Source organism: Miniopterus natalensis, chromosome 20 (assembly GCF_054644295.1).
Source record: "Miniopterus natalensis isolate mMinNat1 chromosome 20, mMinNat1.hap1, whole genome shotgun sequence".
NCBI lineage: Eukaryota > Metazoa > Chordata > Mammalia > Chiroptera > Miniopteridae > Miniopterus > Miniopterus natalensis.
This window is the reverse complement of record NC_142100.1, coordinates 17,029,849-17,053,382: the sequence shown is the minus strand read 5'-3', so window position 1 is coordinate 17,053,382 and position 23,534 is coordinate 17,029,849. Positions and strand designations below refer to the sequence as shown.

General features: G+C 36.4%; 1 protein-coding gene across 5 annotated transcripts in view; it reads right to left on the bottom strand.

The window, feature by feature from the left end:
• Window positions 1-23,534, bottom strand: part of TTC28 (tetratricopeptide repeat domain 28) — a 463,353-nt gene that overhangs the window by 311,991 nt on the left and 127,828 nt on the right. Inside the window, exon 2 of one of the 5 annotated variants that reach the window (XM_016198630.2) lies at window positions 1,853-1,974. The exons of 3 other annotated variants lie outside the window; for them this stretch is intronic. In XM_016198630.2, coding sequence (XP_016054116.2) covers window positions 1,853-1,867 — 15 coding nt within the window. In that variant the 5' untranslated portion in view covers window positions 1,868-1,974. One more of the 5 variants, XM_016198631.2, reaches the window with a different exon arrangement.

The window sequence follows — 23,534 nt, the reverse complement described above, 5'->3', positions numbered from 1 at the left end:
CATTATATAATTTTAAACTGTTGACCCTTTTCTTAGATAAGTGCCAGTATAATAACTCCCACCCACCTGCTTATTGGTCAAGTTCCCTAAACTTGTCCAAATTTAAAGTCTAATTTCAATACTAATTAAACTTAAATATGGGCTCCAAACAGTACAGTGATTTATAAATGCTGATGCACTGGAGACTGAAGTCTTCTGTTTAACCCCTGAAATAGTAGAACGGGAAGAACAAACACAATACTACCACTTTATATAGTTTGTCATAGGAAGCACTGGGATGATAGGCTTAGGGGAACATCTGTTTCCAGTAGCAGAGGTAGATGAATGAAAGAGAAAAATAAGTTCCTGGCGTCTGCACTGAATGATGCCTAACGTGGTGACAGGAGACACAGTGCTTACAAGTATTGTCATTTTTAAAGCACAGAAAATCAGTTCAATAAAAATCCTGTGCTGAGACATGTGAAAATAAGAGCTATTAATATTTTTCTTTATCTGAAATTACCCCAGAATGTCAGTTAAATAACTCACTCCATAATTCATTCTGATCATCACATGTTGGTTTTTGATCTTCAATAACATGTTAAAAGCTCTGCTTTCTGGGCTTCTATGCTTTAGAAGCTTTAACACTACTTCTTTGTAGGCCTGACTAATTTTTTTCCCATCGTAAAGGACACAACGATAGAAACTGTGCAGCACACCTGTGTCAGATCCAGGTTCAAATCCCAGATCACTACAAGTACTTCCTAATTCTGTGATCACCAGCAAGTTACTGATCCAGTCTTAGACTCGGTGTCCTCCCCTGTAAAACAGTCATTCTAACACCCTCTTGCAGTGCTGTTAAGACATGAAGTAGGTAATGGTATCAGTGCAATGTCTAGCACATAAGAGGCACTCAGTAAATGGAGGCTATTACTATCATTAATGTTAATATCTTTCTCCAATTTGTCTATGCCTTTGTTTTAGCAAAACTGTAAAAAAATTGCAAAAGTTTTATGTCCAATCATGGTCTTACAAAAAAGATTTCAGATGTTCTTTTTTATTATTGTAAGTCTAATTATTTGGGGATCACAGACTAGTAAGAGGTCCATATAACTTCTATACAATTTCTTAATTTCCAGAAGGTAATCTACCTATGAAAGTCGTCAATCTCAGGGGTTACAGATACTGTGCTTTTATGTCTTAACTATACATTAGTCTGTTATTATGTAAACCAAAAGACATACACAAAAGGTCACTAACAGACTCTTGCCAAACTTATCAAAAGAACCACAGAATACAATCACTGCTTTTTGCTACTGGCCAACTATCTACTGTCACTGGTGCTAGATCCCTAACATAACTACTACAAGGCTGACACGTGGAAAAATAACTGGTTAAAACATTTTGTTCTAGCCACAGACTATTCGGTTATGAACAAAGGTGTTCCCCACTTACAATAATAGTGATATTAAGGTCCAAATGGGGATGTAGCTGTGAATGGCCAGGTGGATTCCACAGTGACAGTTCAACTCACTAAGTGGACAATTGCCCTGATCCCTTGTTAAATATGACGCCAGGTTCTAAAGTCAAAGCATGGTTTATATTTGTTCATGTTACCTTGTTTAGGCCCTTTGTACAGATACTATCTTATCAGCTATCTCCACAAAGGCCCATTTAGCTCTTCCTCCAGCTACCATACCCAAGTGCTTCAGAAGCATTAAATTAGGGCCTCTTTGACTCCCAACATACCTGGCATCCAATCAAAGCTGTCTCTTAATTGTAAATAGCATCCTGCCTCACAAATGTCCAACTTTTTCTGCTTCACATATAACAAGGTATGAGAGGCTATGAGAAAGCATTAGATAGGTTTTACTTCGTTTCTTGTCATCAGAGGTAAACAACTTTGTGTGGTTCGAAGCCGTGATGGGTCTCATTTTGTCGTGAAAACAATCTCTGCAGCCATTCACACCACAAGTCTGAGAGGGTCAGTCGGAGCTGGAAAGGCAATAGGGAAGACAGACACTTTCTTTTTTAAGTAAAGAAACATCTGTCCAAAAAGCTGAAGTAACAAGCTTCCATCTTCATATGACTATGACATGGCTTTTGATCTCTTGGCTTCTAAAATGAGTTTCCAGAAGCAAAAGAAACACAGCACTAACAAAAACACATCCTGAATATTAATAAGATGGAGACAACTAGAATATATGTATTGTTTTTAAGACATACACACAAAAACGAAGTGTTGTTGGCAGATGTGGACCACTGTTCTATACACATTTGTTACCTTCTCCAAGGCCTGCCTATCTGTCAGCCCATCCTGTTCTTTCCTGCTGCTTCTCACTCACAGCCTGTATCCTAGCACCTAACCTCTAGTTTCCTCCCTTTCTCCAGTCATTCGTTCCATCACCTCTCCCCCACGTATTCCTGGTTTTCTTTCCCACTATCTGCTCAGGTGTCCCTATATGAGTTCTTACTAGGACCATAAACAATGGCATTATTATTAGCTGACAAAATCCCAATGTTCGTTTCATGAAAATTGTCAAGGGAGGGCAAAGGTTTAAGGAAGACGGAGTCTGGGGAAATAAGGATGATAATCGCCATCAAGGGTCAGAAGAGAATCAGACAGCAAGGACAGAATTTGTTTTCAGAGTAATACAGGGTTAGGAAGGACCCTGTATCTAATGCCTCCTAAATGTATGGCAGTTTTTACTGTTTGCCCATTAGTTTACCATTTAATAGTGTGTGTGTTGTCAAGACAGGAGACTTTAGTGATAGCTCTGAGCACTATAGAATTAATGAAGAAGTCTTCATGCAAGGTTTTCTTTTTTTTAATTTATTGTTGACAGTATTACAGATGTCCACCATTCCCCCCTCCCAGCTTTGCCCTCCCTCCACCGGCCCTCACCCCACCACAGGCCTTCCCCACACTACTGTTTGTGTCCATGGACTATGCATATATGCATATATATTCTTTGGTTAATCTCTTCCCATCCCTCCAACTTCCTCCCCTCTGAGATGTCATTCTATTCCATGCATCCATGCCTCTGGAACTATTTTGTTGGTCAAGAGTTTATTTTGTTCATTAGGTTCCACGTACAAGTGAGATCATGTGATATATGTCTTTCTCTAACTGGCTTATTTCATGCAGGGTTTTCTTGAAGGTTTGATATACTTGGTATTTGGTCTGCAAGATTCTGCTGAACATACTAAGAAAATCATATGTCAGTTTCTCATATAAAATTCAGCATGCAAAAGTTTTTAAATGATTTTAACTTAATGTTTTTGAGATTTAAAAATTAAAAACATCCCTATATGCCTAATAACAGGTTCTATGTCCCTCCTCAAGACTTAGAATATGATTATGTAAAATAGATTCAAGTCTGCAGTATAATGCTATTCCTTACTTTTGGTCATTCACTCAACAAATATTACTGAGTAAACCACAATGTGCGTGCAAGCCATTGCACTAGAATCCATGGAAGACAAAGAGAGTGGTCAGTAATAGAGCCTGCCTTCAAGGAGAACCATTTATACAACATGTGTATATAAATCGCTACAGCAGAAAGAAGAAAGTATCATAAGAAGGATATATATTAAGCAATCTGAGAGTTCAGAGGAAGAAGAGATCAATTTCAATTGGGAGACTTGTGAAAAAGATAGTGATAGTGGACAGTTCAAATAATAGGCTATTTCACCATGTACTGGTATTTCAGTTTCTGTGAACCTCTCTGGGTAGCTAAATTTCCTGTGGAATTTACAAGTACTACATCTGTTATTAGTATCCTCTTCATAACATTTCTCTAGTTACTTCTGCCATTCATTGAAATGAAAATATAAGGGGGAAACACCTAAGGATTTAAACTCTTAAATTATAATAAAGTTGGTAAAGGGACTAGAATACAAGCATAATTCACTCAGCTAAACCTCATGTCCTTTGTGTTTGATAGCAACGATCCCACAGCAACTAGAAAACACACTTATCTTATTAACAAGACTGGAATTATTTTAATTAGGTATCTCCACATGCACCAACTGTTAGAAATCAGACTGTTTTGAAACAGTTGTTAATGACTTAACACAGCAAACGTTTTCCTGAATTTCAGGGGGAAATCTATGATTGAAACAGATGGAGAAGAGCCTGGCCCTGCTGTGTAGCAGAGGAACAGCCTTGTAGCCTAGAAATGCATTTTCCACTGGGATCCAGCAAAACAATCCTAGAGACACCCAGAAAAACATTCAGAAACTTTGATAACATCTGCTACATTAAAAGTTCAAAACCTGGCACTAGTAAACATCGAATTATGGGAAGAAATGCTTTATCTCAGAAACAAGTCTCTAAATTTCAAAGTCTTTTAACACCTAATGAGAACATCAGGAGTCAAGATCTAACCTTAGTCTTCTGGTTAACCTGGGTGAGTTTATGTTCTACCTCTTCTACACCCTTCCCTTGGACAAAAAACCAGATTCATAATGGAGTTCCATTACATGTTTCACTTCCTCTTGAAAATCAGGTTTTCAGTTTACTATTAATTCATGGAAATGCTTTAAATCTTTGAAAAGGCTGTTAACAAATTTACAGAAATCTATAAAGGTTCAGTTTTGTCCCTCTGAGGAGGCACATGCCCTAGAAATTCTAACCTGTATTAAGGAAGTATGTATGTGGCCTGCCTGAAGCAAGATGGAGATGTGTCAAAAAGCAACAACTAAACAGAAACATATTTTAGTTTTAGCAACTGGATAAATACTAATCCTTCTTGGTACTTCATAGGCAAGCCTTACCTGTCTATTGAAAGCAAATATGTCAAAAAATGGCACACTAGTGTAAATTCATTTATTCTAACTTATTGTCTATCCTAATTAGGAAGAAAAGTAATAGAGTTTTCTTCCAGCCTGTCTAGTCTTTTCCTATACCTGGGACAAACATACTTCTGGAGAAAGTAGGGAGGAGGAAATCACAAGTACAGGGAATGAGAATTCCAAGGTTTACTGTATTCCGGGCCTGGTATTTCCCCAAGGTAGTGATAAACAATGGTCTTTCCCTGGCATGCCTGTCCAGCATGCCCAGGCTTCCTGGGCTCCAAGGTTTGAGAATATGAAAGAATTATTAAGTGTACACACACACACACATACATACACAGTGTTTTATATAAGGTTTTGGTGTTTGGACAAGACAGAATGCCTTTGCTTTCTATACGGCTCAGGGCCAAAGTAGTTGTGACTTAGTAATCCACTTAACTGCTTCACTGATTAAACACTTCAGAGTTCTAATCTTATTTTACAAGAAGAAAAAACTCTCATTTGTTACAAGGTATTATAACATCTTTGGTCTAGGTACTTTTGTGGTATAATATGCATTGTAATTTTTACATATAATGAATACAAGGACTGAATCACTTTGGTGACAAATTTTTTATCTCCTCTGGTTTTCTAATTCTCACACAGCCAATCACTTCATTTGGTCCTTGAGGGCCATTCTATTGGATCTGGTACAATGCCAAGTACCACAGCCTAAGGAACTGAATTGAATGCCACAAAGTCAACATCCTCTCTAAGGGAAATGAGTTGAGTAGAAAAGTTAAGGCCACAGGGTGTCAATTAACTCTCAGAATGACAAGTAGAGATATAGATAGAGTTGCTTATGTTCATTAAGGGTATTCCAGAAAAGATGTTTACGAATTCTTAGTAATTACTCCTAGATTTTGGTTACATTATGGAAGAATTACTATAAAGTCAGCTATAGTTTCTATTTTTCCTGATTTGTAAACACATTTTTATAGAGTAGGCCTAATTAATAAAATGCTAGGAAGTGGACTTCCTAAAAGTTGCAAACGATTGAAAAATAATAATAATAAATAAAGGAAGTTCCTAAAACATCACTAGTGCGTGTGGCAAACAACTTTTCAGTCCCATTTCCCAATGAGCTGTTTTAGTTCCATAGGAAGAACAAAGAGATTGGATTAGGTGTCTTCTATGGTTCCTTCCACCTAGGAGATTCCATAATCCTCATGGTAATGTTTCATTTCATAATACAATCAGCAAACATTTGAGGAAGAAGTCTCAACTTTTATTGATTGATTGATTTGGGGGAGGGAGAGGAAGAGGAACACAGATTTGTTGTTCCATTTATTTATGCATTGATTGGTTGCTTCTTATGCACACCCTGACCAGGAATGGAGCCCACAATCTTGGCATGTAAGGGCAGCGCTCTGACTAACTGATCTACCCAGCCAGGGCCCAACTTTTGTTTTAAAAACTCAGTCTTCAAGCTAGTGCTTTCTACATCTGTTCTGCAGATGACCACAGGCCACCAACACGTGTTGGAAATTAACCTGCAATTATAATACGTTTTTCAATCGAATCCTGAACTATCACCTCAAACAGAAAAAGAAGGTGAATAAGGAGAACTGTTTCTCATGTGGAACAGAAGGCACAGTTATTGGAAGTCACTTAAGAACCAGGCAACAGAGTATTTCTTGCATAGAATTTCTTCAGATCATGTTTCATTCTTCATTAAACTTGGAGCTGAATCCTTTCAGAGCTACTGCACGGTAAAGAAATCAGTTTCAAGCTTCCAGCTGCAATTTATGACTCTTATTCTTGCTTCCTTGTCCTCCCTGCAATGTTATACAATATCTGCCTTCAAGATGTGGGAGTTTCACTCCACCCTTTTCCTACTGTGAAAAATTGGTGATAATCATGGAAAGAAAAATAACAATTGTTAAATAATATGGTTCTTAAAACTAAAAGAGAGGTCACTCTCATAATTATGCCTATTGTTTAGCAACTCCTATATTACTCAAGAGCTGGGAAAAGTGCGTCTTTCAGAATCAAAGAAATCCAGTTTAGAGGTCATCTAATTCAACCTCCTACCTGATGCCTAAATCCCATCACAGCAGTCCTACAGCACAACTGAGTACCTCCAGTAACAGAAAACACTACTTACAGAGGAAGAGCACCCTATCTTAAAACCATTCTAACTCTTTGAAAGTTCTCCTTTAAATGAAACAAATGAGCCAAAACATGTTCTGTTATTTCCACCAACTGATCCTTGCAATATTTTTAAAGATATAATTCGAATAGCATAAAATTTACCCCTTGCATACCTTTCAAGACAATGTGAAACATGATAATCCTTCAAATACCTGAGATAATTATTACATGCCCCTCCCTACTACTAAATATATCCATTTCCTTCTGTCATTCCTCATTTGAAATAGTTTAAAAGCTGCCCCTGTCTTCTACTATCTTGACTGTGGTAGATATCCTGAGCATACTCCAGTTTATCTGCATTCATCTTAAAGTTACTTTATCATAAACACTTTTTTTAAATATTTTTTTATTGATTTCAGAGAGAGGAAGGGAGAAGGGAGGGAGATAGAAACATCAATGATGAGTCATTGATCAGCTGCCTCCTGCACACCCCAAGCTGGGGATCGAGCCTGCAACCCGGGAATGTGCCCTGCCTGGGAATCGAACCTCGATCTCCTGGATCCTAGGTCAATGCTTAACCACTGAGTTACTCCAGCTGAGCTATCATAAACATTCCTAATAATGAATACAAATAAATTCTGGCACCCTAGTGAACATTTCATTGTGAGAAGGAACACAGACTGGCATAAATGTGAGAGAGAAGAGGAAATTGTGACTTCTAAGCAGAGACCCTAGTAATTAACTATAATGTCTGGGATTCAGAAAAAATGAGTTCATTCAAAAAAAGAAAGTAGCCAAGAGACACTAAAGGAATATGAGGGTACCGAAATTGGAAAAGTGTTCAAATTAAGAGTTTAGGATACATTTGTAAGGATAAAAAGATAAAATGCCTATAAATAGAGGAAAAAATAATTTAATGAACTAGCAAGTAAAGTGTATATATAGGGTAGAATTCTTTCTTTTTTTCAATCTTTTTGAAGGAAAAGAATTCCATCTTTAATGGTGTAAACTTTAATATACAATTTTTTCATTAATAATTCTCCTCTCCTTGGACAGAATTTTTTTTAAAACCACAAAAAGATAATCTATTAACTGTTTCTAAAACAGTAATTTGGGTACGCTATTAGGTAAGACTTAATGTTTACTCAATTCCTTTATTTTCAGGTTTGTAAAAAAAGTGATGGATTAAATTCTCTTGCTTTATAGGTAAATTTTTAAATAATCTAATGAATATTTGTTCAGAAGACATTAGTTTTTTAAACATATTCAGCAAAACTCCAGATTAAATTCTTCTAACAGATTTTGGATAAAATTGTTATATCTTTATGCTGTTTTGTCACCCTTTAAATGTCTCTCAAGTCCAGCTGCAATCAATGACAGCCACACTTGGAAATCCTAGCTATCTGGAGCCAAGAAAAGCAACTGCAGAGAATTCAGCTCTTAAAGGAAGCCATTCTCACTCACAGGTCAGCCATGTTTATCATATTTAGTAACCTAAAAGCAAGCTTCTTCCAATAGTCCAAAGAATTTTGGTTCAGAAGATCAGCTTTATTCATCCTCAGAACCTCAAAGAGGTTCTGCAAATAAAGTGTCCCTCCTGCAAGAGTTCGTCAGAAAGCAGTGCTCATAAGAGCACCATGTTATGTTCCTTCATGACTAAATGAAAACTACAACCTTTCCAAAAAGACACAATATTAAATGATGCCTGTAGGAAAGTACTAGTTTCACAGCAACAGTTGTAATGTCAGTTTAATGGCCTTTACTACTGATGATCTCCATTGGTTGCAAAAGATAGTGTAAATAGTGCCTTAAAAAAGAATATGTCCAACCACTTTAGGAACTGCAACTACTGCTAGGTAGCAGTATAAAAGCAGAAACAAATGTTATACCTGAAACATTTAAGTTTTCCTTATAAGAGATATGAAAAGCAACCAAAACCAAAGTTCTTTGTTGCCAGTCTGAGATCTGGCAACAGAATTATAACACACAAGTCTCCAGGATCCTGCTGTCCAAAAGTCTAGGCCCTGCTGGAGTTATTTCAAAATAATCAAATATTTTAAAGCACTGTAATTTCAAAGTAATAAGAATAATACAGTCGCATAAAAGTTATGGGAAGAAAATTGTAAGGCAAGTTCTACAAGAAGGTTGACAAGTCACTAACTCTTATACCTTGGTTCTAGTTGCTGGGACTTCATAAATCCCCCAAATACATGCCTTGATAAAGGACACAAGACTGACTTCAGACACCTGAAGATCTGTTGTGCAGAAGATGAATGAAGGCTATGCCAGATGGTCAGAATCAACATCTTAGTCCAACTTCATTACCCCTTGATTAGAACTATATTGCAAAGTGCCTCAGGTGGTTAGCACATCTTCCTGCTACCCCTCCTCCACAGCTACTCCTTTCTAGTTCATCTTCCACCATGCAGCAAGAGAAAGACAGAGAAACAGAGAGAAAAGATGCTCAGAGTTCCCTGCCAAGTTTGGAAAACATTTCTTGGATGTTTCACTGGCTCCTAAACAAAAACAAAACTCCTTATCTTGGCATACAAGGCCTTCACAATATGACCCCATCTATCTTTCCTGCCTTCCCTCCTTATAACTTCCCACCAAACTCATTAAGATCCCACCACAGTGATCTTCTCCACCTACCAGATATGCCAGGTATTTTCAAAATTCTGTTCCAGATAAACCCTCCCCCGCCCCATCCTTCCTCCAAATGACAAAATTTTACTCCTCCTTTAGTGCCAGCTTGGCTCTGAGTTAAAGTTTCTTGTTCTGCAGCTGTTCTGTTCATTCCACAGTATTAGCACATACTGTGGTTTTCTATCATACTTTTTCTGTATTTAGAAATGGTGATGCTTGGTGACAGGATAGGCAGGGAATGAATGGGTCAGATGGGCTCCAAGTGGATAGTAATACAAAAGAGTTTTAGACAAATTCTCTCCATTTAATGTATTTTATCTAAACCGTTGGTTGCCAGCTTTTTGAAAACTCATTTCACTTGCTATGCCTGGGAGCACATTCAGGTGGGCTTCTATGAAGAATTCAGGCACCAGTGTACCTAATGACTCCTTTAACATCAGACTATTTCTAGGCATCTGATGTATCATTGAAAAACAATGTGAATTGGACCTTATTTTCAGGAAATACAAAGAGATACAAAATTAAATGCTACAATGAACTCTGGTACTTATACTGATACCAGAAGCAGCCTGGAAGGCAGCCACAGGGGTTAAAGAGAATCAATTTTGTTACAGGAAAACTTATTTTAAATGTTTAATTCAGGAGTAAAGCCTTATACTTCAAAATACCTTGTCAAAATTATTTAGAATGCTAAAAAAAATGTATGTTTTCAGAAATTTTTAAGATTGAGGATTAAAAAATAACTGGGAAACTTTCCCCCACCATTTCCATGAGCTGTGTTTCATATCATTATGATGAATAAATGAAGGAGGACTATTTGCTTTGGGCTGTTCTAAAGCAAAGTAATTGACAGCCAAATGACATTAAAACCAACAGAGGTAGAAAGCCAAGTTATCTTAAAGCTTTGGAGGAAATATTATAAATAATGAGAATAAACTACTGACTAATTCAAACTCAGAAGTAATTCACTACAAAACCCAGGCACATGTCAAAGTTTAGATGAGCTTAAATATTCTTTTTTTCACCTGTCAATCATTAATATGCCACATCATTGTCTAATTGTGTGTGCTGTGCAGCACATCTGAATGGAGCCTTAATTTCTCTTCCAAGTAAAATGAGTACACAAAAGAAAAAAGGCTGTATTCGCGCTTGATCTCCTTTGGTTGGAATTCACACCAGGAAATGACCTTTCAGAAACAAACACCCTGCACGGATGCAGCATAGCTCTCTAGAGAGCAACAGTAAATCTGAAGTTGATCAGACTGTAACTGGGGAGTGCATGCAGGAAGGAATATTTGAAACATCTGGGATGCTAACTGCAACCCTCGAAAATAATGCAAGGTGATGGAGAGTGTGGGAAGGGCCCAATGTCTTATGTTCAAAGGAGATGGTTCTTGTCAGACTAAGGTATCTCAGGATTGAAAAGTCGGTTCTGAGTTGAAAACTGCAACAAAGTTTGCCTATGGTGGGAAAAGCATTCTCACTGGAGACAAACCACTGGAGGCATGTGCTTTGGAGATGAAGAAGCATTGTAGACAATCTGGATAGAACAGGAATAAGTACTGAAAAAGCCAAGATTGTCTGTCCAAACATTTATATTAGCAGGTGGGGAGCGAAAAGAATTGAAGAGAGGACAAAACAGGGATGTAAGCCAACCCCTGAGGGAGGAAAAGTGAATATGTAATGATCTAAACACCAAAAGTGGAGCAAAATCCTGCTAAATGTCCAAAAAATTCACAAGCTGTATAGTTCAATTTCTAATTTTATACAGAAATGTCTTCCTTTGAAATAAATGTAGTAAGCAATAATCAGTAAAATATTTACAACTTTTAAAAAACATGCAATCAGGTTAGACAGACTTGATTTACTTTTAGTATTTTAATTGCGTAATTTGAATTATGGAAAAACCAATGATCTAAAACTGTATTCTACTAAAATATCGGAGACCGCGTCTCAGAGTCTAATTCACAAGTTTAATTAAAATTGGCCTAATATGAGCAGTGCCAGATGGATTGAAAAGTGGCTCTGAGATCACACAGGAAAATGATAAAGGGAAACATGTCAAATGGGAGGCGATCTGCTGCATGTGCCAGGGTTGGTATTGAGTCTGAGTTTAATTAACACATTCCTTAAATGACAAGAGAAATGTAAGGTAATATCAGATAAATGAAATTCCCTTGAGATAAATAGGAGAAATTTTAAATGAAGAAATAATTATAGAAAAGTGGAGCCCTGGCTGGGTAGCTCAGTTGGTCGTATGTCATCCTGATACGCCAAGGTGTAGGGTTCGATCCCTGGTCAGGACACGTACAAGACTCAACCAATGAATACATAGATAAGTGGAACAATAAATCAATGTGTGTGTGCCTCTCTCCCCCCTTCCTCTCTCTCTAAAATCAATTAATCAATCAATCAAAGAAAAGTGGAGACTATTCTTTGGAGGCATGCAGATAAGCAATTATAATTTTTAATAGAAAATATATATATATAGGACACAGAAGAAATGCCAGAAAACCTCTACCTGCTGACTTCTATTCCAATGAAAGGAAAGGGGTCACATCACTGGACAAAAAGTTTATGCTACTAGAGTTGTAAATCTTCCTTCAGTGCTTTATCAGGTGCTTCAACCACTAACCTGGGCAAAATCCAAATAACAATGCAACTTATTAAAAGGGGCAAAATAATATTTTTCTTTTTTGCTGAGTTTTGTTATTGTGATTGTGTTGTAATTCTTTTTTTAAATTTACCTTTATTGTTGACAGTTTACAGATGTCCCCTTTTCCCACAGTGACACCCCTCTACCCCTTCCCCCCAGCCTTCACTGCACTATTGTCTTGTGTCCAAGGGTTATGTATATATACATATAAAAGGGCCAAAATAACTTCAAACAAATTTTTTAAACACTGCAAATACAAATGCATATATTTTCCATATTTTGCAACTTTCAATAAAAAGTTTAAGAATGTACATATTTTCAAAGAGCATAGAATTTCTGGAAAAGTCCTTGAGTAAGGAGAAGGGCTTAAATGCTTTCTTTTAAAGAAGTTCCAACATTTCCAGATTAAAATTTGAATTTTCCTAATTATCTCCCTACCTATGAAAGAAGATTCCATTTTAAAAATGGCCTGACCTGGCAGGTGTTGCTCAGTGGTTAGAGGGTTGGCCCACCCACCAAGGGGTCGCTGGTTCAATTCCTGGTCAAGGGCTCATAACTGGGTTGCAGGTTTGATCCCGACCCCAGTTGGGGCGTGTGCAGGAGGCAACCAATCTATGTGTCTCTTTCACATCGATGTTTCTCTCTCTCTCATCCTCCCTCCCTCCCTCTCTCTCTAAAAATCAATGGGGAAAAAATCCTCAGGTGAGGATTAACAACAAAAAATGGCCTGATTTTTCATTATGCAAGTATACAAAACTCTAAACACATTGGAGAAGCCAATCTCTATGGTTATAAGGAGTATATTCAATTGTCTTATTCTCCACCTCTGGTCCTTTAATTGCAGCATAGCAGATGGCAACATTCTATGGATTGATTAGTTGTTTTTCCATTACCCTTTGAAAAATTTCCTCTAAGCAAAAATATTTATTAATTGACAGGATATTAAAGGAATATATCATACTGGTACAGTCACAATTTATGTGGTTATTACATACTGAATACAATCCACACACACACACCTCCACACCCCGAGAACTTTTACTTTACTGGAGACAAACCAGAGGAAGATTTGCCAGGCTATAAAACAGAACTTGTTGTTGTTATACTCCTAGAATATTCTTTTCTTATGTCCATCAATCTTATTGCTTCAATAAAACATGACAAGTTAGGGTGAGCTCCAGCAACATGGGTTGGCTCAGTTTCATCACTGCAGGGTTTTAAGTTACCCCTACCAATCCTCACAAGTCATTTGGGACAGCACAGCACACAACACTGAAACAAAGGCTCAGTGAGATAGTAACATGCTCTGTGAAGAGAGCTGGGCGAATACATGAACCAAATAGGAAGACTGCAAAAAAAAGAAAGATTTAGAACTCCTATGATAAAGCTGCATTACATTTATTCAATCAACAAATATTCACTGAGTACCTCTCTCTATGTAAAGAACACATTCATAGTAAATGGCACATCCATAGCATAGCCATAATATTAATAACTTTCCATAAAGAGATTTTTCAAAGATGTTTCTTTTAACATAGTCATTTTTTCCCCAGTTTAGACAAAATTCAGAAACAGACATTTGCTTGCACAATTCCAATGAGAAGTACCTTATGTTGACACAGACCTTCGGAAAAAGAATGAAATCACCGTGTTCCATGTTGGAAAGAAATTCTTAAAAGGCAGACATATGGCTGATTTAGATGACTCAGGAATTTACACCACTTAGATTCTATCTACCTACCAAACACTGTGGTAGATATGTTCATGTAGTTTTATTACCAAGGCATATGCATATGCATTTTCATTACATTAGTAAGTAACAACACCCCAAGTCAAGCTTCCTGACAGAAAAATGGCACAGCATTTGATTACTAATCTACATAGCAGGCCAAGCTTTGGAAACCCTAATAGCTCTGAGCCTAAAACTTCAAGTCCTCTCACTGACAGATGAGGACAGTTGGTATGAGTCTTAACCCAGGAATTACTGTGGCTTTGAAAATATTAGCTATCTCTTGCTCTGAATGGTACTACTCTATGGTTTCTCTAAAATACAATCGACTTCTTACAGTACAAGTGAAAATACAGATCTTTGATCTTTTGTCTGACTGTAACTAGGAAAACCCAGTTTTTAAACAGCACACAAGATAATCTACAATGGAGTCAATCTCTCAAGATTTGAGCAAAGAAAAATTAAGAGGGAAAACCTTGAGAAGACAGTAATTGGGCCACTGGAGTTTCTTCTCACTAATTATCCCAGAGTGGCCATTAGCTATGTAACCAAGGAGGAAAGTGTGTCAGACTTCAGTGAAGCTGTGTCCTCAGCATCTTATGGAATGCACCCTAAAGCCACTATGTAATTAACTGCCAGGAAAATGCTGAGTGAGTAGAATAAAGAAGCTGTAACAAATCAAATAGACTGCACAGTTCAACCCCCAATGACAGCAGTTGAACTGCTTAGAACTTCAAAATACCCATCAGCATACATTCCCTTTTCAGACTCTCTAGAAAGCAGATTTTTGGTTGAGTGAAGAAGCAAAAATACAGACTACAGAAGATGCTTAAAATTATAGAAATTTTCAGCAATAAGACTTGCTTTATCTAGCTGTCCTTCATAATGTTATAGGAACTTAGTTATCAGTGATGCTCAAAGCATGGACCACAAGGAACCTGCAGGGCTTTTCCAAAAATCTAAGAGCGTTATATACTACTGTGGTCAACAGAGACAGACAAAAACAAAACAAAACAAAAACCAGTGAGCCCCTTAAAGGAATTTATTGTAGGGTACTCTTTAATACAACCTTAAGATTCTTTAGTACATTTTTATCTATTCAACAAATACGTATTGAGTATCCATGTGCCTACAGCTAAAAATAAGCTCCAATCCCACTTGAAATTTCAAGGATCAAATAACTAAGCATAGACTGAAAAATGTCCATTTGTTTTATTTTGTTTTTATTTGGAAACTTAGAAATAAGAGGAAAGTTGTATTTTTAGTGAGCAATGAAAGCTCATGAGGAAGGTTATCTTCCAAACATGGCTGGACAGAACCACAGCAAACTAAAATCAGAATCTTGAACCTACCATGATTTTCTAAGCAGACTCTCTAGGAATAGAATCCAGAAACATGTAATTTTTAAGACTTCCTAGGTTTATATGATTATAATGACCAACCAGGTTTAGAAATCATCATTCTATTGAATATTTGTCTCTATTAAGAACCTAAAAGCTAAATGACGCCCATTAAATATGGAATCATAACTAAAATTTCTATATAACTATCTGAGGCCATAATTTTTCATTTTATCAATATTTCCCTCTTTCAAACTCATTACTTGAAAAAACTGAATATCATTATTTTAAAATACTTTCAAGACCCTACATCCACTTGTTGAAATTCTACCCATTTTTCATGACAAATTAATATGCTATTTCTTCCAAGAAGACTTCTCTGATCCCTCAGCAGGAACTGTGTTGCACAGCACTTTATGTTTCTTATATTCTGTCTTGTTTTACCCTCGGTTGTTTGCATTGGTGACCCTGACAAGAAGTTAACCTCTCTGTAATAGATTGGACCTCACCTATTGAATCTGAACCTATTTCAGCATCTAATTCCTTGCTCAAAGTAGATGCTCCACACATATTTGTTTAATTGAACTAAACTTACAAACCAGAAGATAACTTTAGTCTTTTTTACTGTCTGAGGGCAATGTTAAGAAGCATTGCTAATTTAAGACCCTTGCTGAAAACATTACACGAAACAGCAAATCAACAACATAAATTTAAAAACCACCACCTTCTAGGCATGGTATGTTGGCATTCTGGTTAAACCAGAATACTCAATTATAAGCAAATTTACCATAACAAAAGAAACTGTTTATTTCACTTGAAATAAAATCTGAGTCATATTCAAAGTGTAAGACTGTACAGTTTCTCTGTTTCACTTTTTCCAAGTATTATAAATATCCAGATAGCTCAGAATGCTATATTCCCAATATAGCTCTAAAATGAGAATGAGACTCAGTGCATTTTCAAAAAAAAAAAAAGCTGCACATGATTCTAAGTAAAAGGAAAATGTCCCCAAATCCATATTACAGGATATTAATTTATAGATTTATCAGAAGTTGAGCAACCAACTTACCAATCTTATGAAAGACTGATCTATTTCAGGTTTAGGCAAGCTTGATTCTGAAAAGTTACATCTTTGATTGTTTGGCAGCTGCTACTAGTGTTTGTACAGCCCTTGTCATCACCCCAGATGATTTCTGATTGACAGGACTAATAGATTTTGTTTTAATTGTAAAAGAAGACAGATGAAAGCTTTTGGCTGGATGACTAACTATTCATCTTAAGTAATAAACATGTCTACTTCTCTCCCTCCATATTAAAAATCTACTTTTAATTCACTATTAACTAATAACTAGGGTTGTAGTTTAAAAAAAAAAAAAAGTATGAGGATAATACAAAACTTCATGTGCAACGCTTTGAATAAATACTTTTATTTTTTTAACCTCAATACCAATTAGAAGTTACTAAATACAAACACCAGGTGAAAGTTAAGTACTTTCCTGGTAGTCTTCTCTGCAGCTGCAGTGATTCTCAAAATCACACTTAATACAAAGACAGAGAGCACAAGCCTTAGCTCTTTGATCTTCTAGATTTTTTTGTCTCCTCAAGCAGTTGAAAGAAAGCAACTCTAATCCTGTTTTTACAGTCACAAAACCAAGAAACACCACAATTTTAGCCAAGACACACCTGAAAAGAGATGCCCTCTTTTTGCTACATTTTATGTGAATTGATGTATATTCAAATGTATAATGCCACAAAACTCAGAGAGCAAGCCCTTATTTCATAAACACTACAAGTCTAATTTTAATTTTAAAATTCACTATCTTTTTAAAATGTATTTATTTTAACATTAACAATTCCTATCAATGGATAATAATACAAATTGTAATTTTTATTTCCAGTCATCTTCTTCTTCAGTCAAAATAATGAAAGCACAGTTCAGATTTGGGGTGTTTTTTTAATTGATATTAGAGAGAGAGTAAGGGAGAGTGATAGAAACATCAATGATGAAAGAGAAACACGGATCGGCTACCTCATGCCCGCCCCCTACTGGGGATTGGGCCTGCAACCCAGGCATGTGCCCTGACCAGGAATCAAACCAGGGACCTCATGGTTCATGGGCCAACACTCAACCACTGAGCCACACAGGCCGGGCCATAGTCCAGTTTTTTTAATGAAGAAATACATATATTACATATCATGTATCTGAGATGAAAAGGAACCACATTAATAGTGAAAAACTTAAAACTGCTATAGATCCCTGACATTCCTAAAGATCTCTGAATCATTCTAACTCCCCACATTTGTAAAGGATACTACAGCATACAGCTTCCCCACAAAAGTCACTAAAATATAACTGAAGATTTTAGGTAACCCTCTTCAGTTCTTCAATGGTTCAATAATTATAAAGTAATTTATATGCCATGAAAATAAATCCTGTCATGTAAATAAACTCTAAAGTCCATTAAGTTACATCACTACAACTGCTACATTAACCTTATCTGTCTCTGCAAAACCAGAACAAGGTTTCCAAGTGCTGGTGATGGCCACTATATACAACACATCAGCTCTCGTGGTACAGAGGATGGGGAACGGTGGACACTGCATAGCAGGGAGAAGTCAAATTACACTAGCAGCAACCCAGATATGTGTATTTATAAAGTAGTTGGAGGTTGCTGGGTAGCCAGCTATGCTCATTTATTAGCTAAGTAACTCACAGGTGTCGCATGGGCCACTGTGTGCTTTATCAGGATCACAAATTTCTACATCACTCTTTGGGATGACTAGAACAATTTTAATCTTGAATGTTACATCTGAAAATGCCAGGTTCTTTGGTATACCTGACTCATGTAAAATTAACCTTATGAAATAACTGAGAAAAACATCTAATAAAATAATTTCATGTAAAAGGATGCAAAAAAAGGTTGTCCTTTCACTCATTTAACAGATACTGCATTAAACATTAGGAAATACTATTAAGTCCCAAAGAAAAATTTATTTTCCTGATTGTCATTTTTGGTACCATTTTATAAAAAATCAGGGAATACAGGAAATCAGGCTCTTATAATTACTTGTCCATCATACTTTACACTCTCACAATAAATAAATAAGCAAACAAACAAATGTAATCTAGTGCTTCACATCTTCCTGCCTTTGCCTATGGTGATGCCCTGACTCAAACAAAACCCTCAAGTATGGGAAGCCTCTATTTCCTCCACATTCCTTTCTCAGTGTTCCCATGATTAGCAGTACATACTTCCATTAGAATACTTAGAATATTGTAATCTAATTGAATATTAATATATATGCTTCCCAACTACACCCTGGCAGGAATCATGCCTTTTTATGTAGTTTTAAAGTATTATCTCCTTATACAGGCCCTAGTATACAGCTGATAACTTCCTTATAGTACCAGGTAAAGGCATCTTAAACCCAGTTCTGTGTTTGTGCCATAGCTGTTTCCAGTAAAGTTCTTTCTCACCACTAGGCTTTGATATGAGGTCATTTCTCACCTCTGGTTTTTACCATACCAGACTATAACCACATTTAGTCAAACATTTAGATCTTTGCTAATTTCCAGTTAGCCTGATCCATATGTTCCCCTTTCACAAACCTCCTGGATCAGATCAGTAAGGAATGGCTGCTGGCAGCTGTTGGCCATTCAATTTTGCTACCACTAAAGCATGTGAATATTTCATTGTTTAGGCGTTTCAGAGACTTTCAGCAAACATTTACTCTGGGTTCTTGGATTAGAAGAACATTTGTGGTAGACAAAAGGTAAATAATAAACCACAAAGCTACTCAACCAGTGACCTAAAAGCCTTTTGACATCTGACTCTATTGCTTACTAAATCACTGTACATATAAACAAAGTTCCAACCCTTTGTTTCTACTACAAATTATATTTCTAAAACATAGTTCTTCAGTTATTTGGTTTATTTAAAATAAGCTAAAGTAAGGCACAATAGTTCAATGGCTTGCAAACTAACAAAAAGTATCAGAATATGAATTCATCTGTTACTGACTTACTAAACACAGCTGGATATGTCACTTAATATAAGCTGTCAGAACTTTGGTTTCCTCCTATATAAGCCTATTACACAAATTTCAACTATAATGGAGCAATATCCACGAATTTTCACTTCTGTGTGCCAGAAACAAAAACAAATTCAGTATAGTCGAAGGCACTTGCTGAATATCTTGTATAGTCAGGCAGAATGCTGGGCGCAAGGGAGAGAATGAATAAGAGCCATCACTGCTCTTTAGAGGTTCAAGATCTAGTGGGAGAAACCAAGATAGACAAGCAATATGCAATGCACAATTAGCTCACTGAAGACAGAGATAGAGTCTTACTCATCAGCCCCCCTCCCTGATAGGCCGAATAGCTGATACAATGTGTAACAAACATATTGAAAGAATAAACTAGTCAATTCATTGATCAGTTGATCAAAGTGCAATGACTGCTCTAATAAGGGCAAAATGGTGCAGTGAATGAGGGGATTAATTACAACTTAGTGAATCTCACAAAGCCTCGTGGAGAGGAGGGCCTGAGTAAGGCCTTGAAGAATGAGTTCAGTTTGGGCAAGTTGAAACAGAATGGGGAATGCTGGAGAAAGGGTAAGGGGCACTCTTCCTCACTGAAACAACAGAGCCCAACAATAACTTCTTAGTCTCACTTTCTCCTGGGGCCCATTCACTTTTTTTTTTTAATGTATCTTTTATTGATTTCAGAGAGAGGAAGGGAGAGGAAGAGAGAGATATAGAAACATCAATGATGAGAGAGTTGTCATTGATCGGCTCCCTCCTGCACGCCCCCGACCGAGGATCAAGCCTGCAACCTGGGCATGTGCCCTGACTGGGAACCAGACCGCTCTCTTCTGGGTCCTAGGCCGATGCTCAACCACTGAGCCACACAGGCCGGGCAGCCCATTCACTTTGATAATGGCTGTCACCAAGAAGTGTGTTGCTTCTCTTATCAAAATTCAATAAGCACTTGGTAAATATTTATTCAATGAATGACCCAAACTAGTGGGAGTGGAGGAAAACAACAATAAAACCTTCCTTTGGTTCTCTTCAATACAGTTGATGACATTTAGAAAAAAAACAAAAACTTAATATGTCAAGGTGAAAAAAACTAAGCAGAGAATATTATGAATTAATTTAATTTAATAAAAAGTCTGACTTACACAGTTTCCAAATCTATCTTCATGTAGTTAGTTGGAGTTGTATCAGGCCATTCTAATTCCTAATATAGCTATACTATAACCCCCAAAGGATCTCTACAATTTCCAAAGTTTCTTATCCCCTATCTCCTAAGGCTGCTTTGGTGTAAAGTGACTACTTGATGATGCACCATGAAAGAGCTAACTGGAATATTTTGAAAAGACTTAGAGCATGTTCCTCCCACTTAATTCTTTTTCTTCTCTATAAACTATCTGGCAAAACTAGGATGGTCAGACTCAATGGCCCTCCCTAACCCCCCTTAATCAAGTTCAGAAATGGCCTTTTATCCCTGTAGAGGTCCAAAAGAATAATAGCACTCTGTCAAAAAAAAGTAACGAAATAACTGAACAATTCCTATATTCACTGAAGACTTAAAGAAATTCTATTACAATTCACACTATCAGGCAGCATCACACTTAGAGATTCTTTTTATACCACCTCAAACTTATCTGCCCTTAAAAAAGTCAAGAAGGGAAAATGTTTTCCCAAGTGTGAAATTCATGAATAGAACTACGCCCTCTTATCTAACTTTATATTGTTAAAATTTTAGTTCTTTAATAATAAAGTGAAACCCTCATAATATTTTTCAGGAAAAACAGTAAGGAAATGTTTTAAACACTGTAAAAAATTAAATGTGAGAAAAAAGAAAAATACCTTGGCACTTACCAGTATTTTCATATCTCTGGGGAAATGTTAAATCCAGGAACCTGATAAATAGATTTCACTATGTCACATTTTAATAACATTTTGTAACTTTTACAAGATAAGTTTCCTTTTTACCTTTTCTGCTGCTGCCAATATTTTTCTCTCACAGCTCTCTATTCCTATACTCTTCTCATTTTATTTCTTTCTCTTGCCTTCTTATTTCCTTCTAATTAATTTCCTTTCTAATTAATAAGAAAAGAGTATTTCCATATTGACTATGTGAATTTTTATATCTAATCCAAAAACAAAGATATGTTAAGAAAGTAATTCCCAAAATATATTTTCATACTTGTTTTAAAAAGAGGTAATATTTAGGAAATACTTGGTAAAATAAAGATAAAGAAGTCTCTCCTCTCCTCCCCTCCTGAGAACCCTCACAATATGCCAAATGAATCTCCAAAAAAGAGACAGTGTGTACACTTCTAAATTTATTTAACCACAGAATATTTTCCTCCTCAGTGACTAGTGGAATATACTTTAAGAACTGATTTCCTAAACTTAAAATAAACTAAGAAAAAAATTAATATGGATATAATATATCCAAAAGGTCTGTATATTAAAATATTTTTTTAAAAGGAGGACACTAGCCGGGCTGGTGTGGCTCAGCAGTTAAGCATCGGCCTAGGATCCAGGAGATAATAGTTCAATTCCCAGTCAGGGCACATGCCTGGGTTGTGGGCTCGATGCCCAGCAGGGGGCGTGCAGGAAGGAGCTAATCAATGACTCTCATCATTGATGTTTCTATCTCTCTCTCCCTCTCCCTTCCTCTCTCTGAAATCAATAAAAATATTGTTTTTTAAAAAGACTATATACCATAAAGCAAAAAATTAAAAACTAAAAAAGGCTAGAGGTACCACTCATTTTATTAAGAATCCAACTGTAAAAGTAACTAATTGGTGGGGATTGTGTAGGAAATGCACATTTACGTTCCAAAAGTATTTAAGAGGAAATCAAGCTATGACCAACAATGTGATAGAATGAAAATAATAAATGAAATTGGAATACTGAACCTTTTTAAAATTATTTTAGTTTACTTTTCAAAATCACTATAATAAAAATGAAAGGATAAGTTGTGAGAAAGTCTATTATATAAAAATACATGGTGTTTGTTAACCTAGACAACTTCTACACATAGTTCCATGCATAGCTCACATCACCTCCTCCTCCTCCTTTCTCCTGCTTTCAGGGTTCCCATAGCACCCTGTATACAGTACCATTGTTATCATATTGTATTGCAAAACTTTCTCATCTGACTTCCTGTCTAGACTGTAAGCTCCTTGAAAATGTGACTCATATTATATCTAAATCTGCACCCTCAAAGTCTAACACTTCATAAATTATTAGAGTGCATATAATTAGTAAATTAGTTGGTTCTCTCAAACTTAGTAATTACTAACTTACTTAGTAAACTTTCATAAGGATAAACTGAACTGTCCCAAATTTTGAAAGTCACCATTAAGCATTACTCGTTCTTCCTCCTCATTATGTATGATACAAATAGCCAGCACCTGACATGTAACAGACCTTTAATAAATACATATTGAAATAATTATTCAATCAATTAATCCAAGTTTGACTGCAAGTTTAGGCCTTAGCGGAAGGGACAAGAAGCTCAAAATCAAAGAACCCTTGAGTCACTTGTGGCTTCTACATCTCACTAGTTCTATCTGATCTGCCTAAAAGCTGCTTTACTCACACACAGCTTATGACTGCTGCTTCATAAGTTATTAGAATACTGTACCTGGCAACAGGAAAGACAGAAATTTTAGCACTAAGGCACCATCCTCAACTCAGTGAAGCCAAAAGAAATTCCTATATAATGTGAAGAAATAGGTGCTAATTGAAAAACTCAGAATTTTTTAAGTCACACAGCAGCTCTGAAGACTGAAATCATTTATTTTTTAGGACAATCATAGCCTAACAATGAGTTAACTTTCCATACTTAGCACCTTTGTCACCTATGTAGACATATGTCCATCATTTCTTGTTCAATATTCTTTCCAATTAATTATATTCTGGTGTAAACCCATTCTTCCCCTTCCAATTTTCTCTCTGTCTTAACTACATACAAGTTACCTTTCCCAAATGGTATAATTAAATACTTAAAAATAAAAAAGTAGTCAGAATTCTGTCTTCATAAAAATGCCCAGAGACACAGCATTCCTTTTAAGCCATAGCAATTACCCATCAGCCTTAAGGCCATCTAAATTTTAAAATCTTCAGGGAATAGCATGACAGGAGACTGCTCCAAGTATGAGTTAAAGGCTCTTTTCACCATCCAGACTATGGCTTCTTTGGGAATTTATTCTCCTAGTAGAGATGTACTATT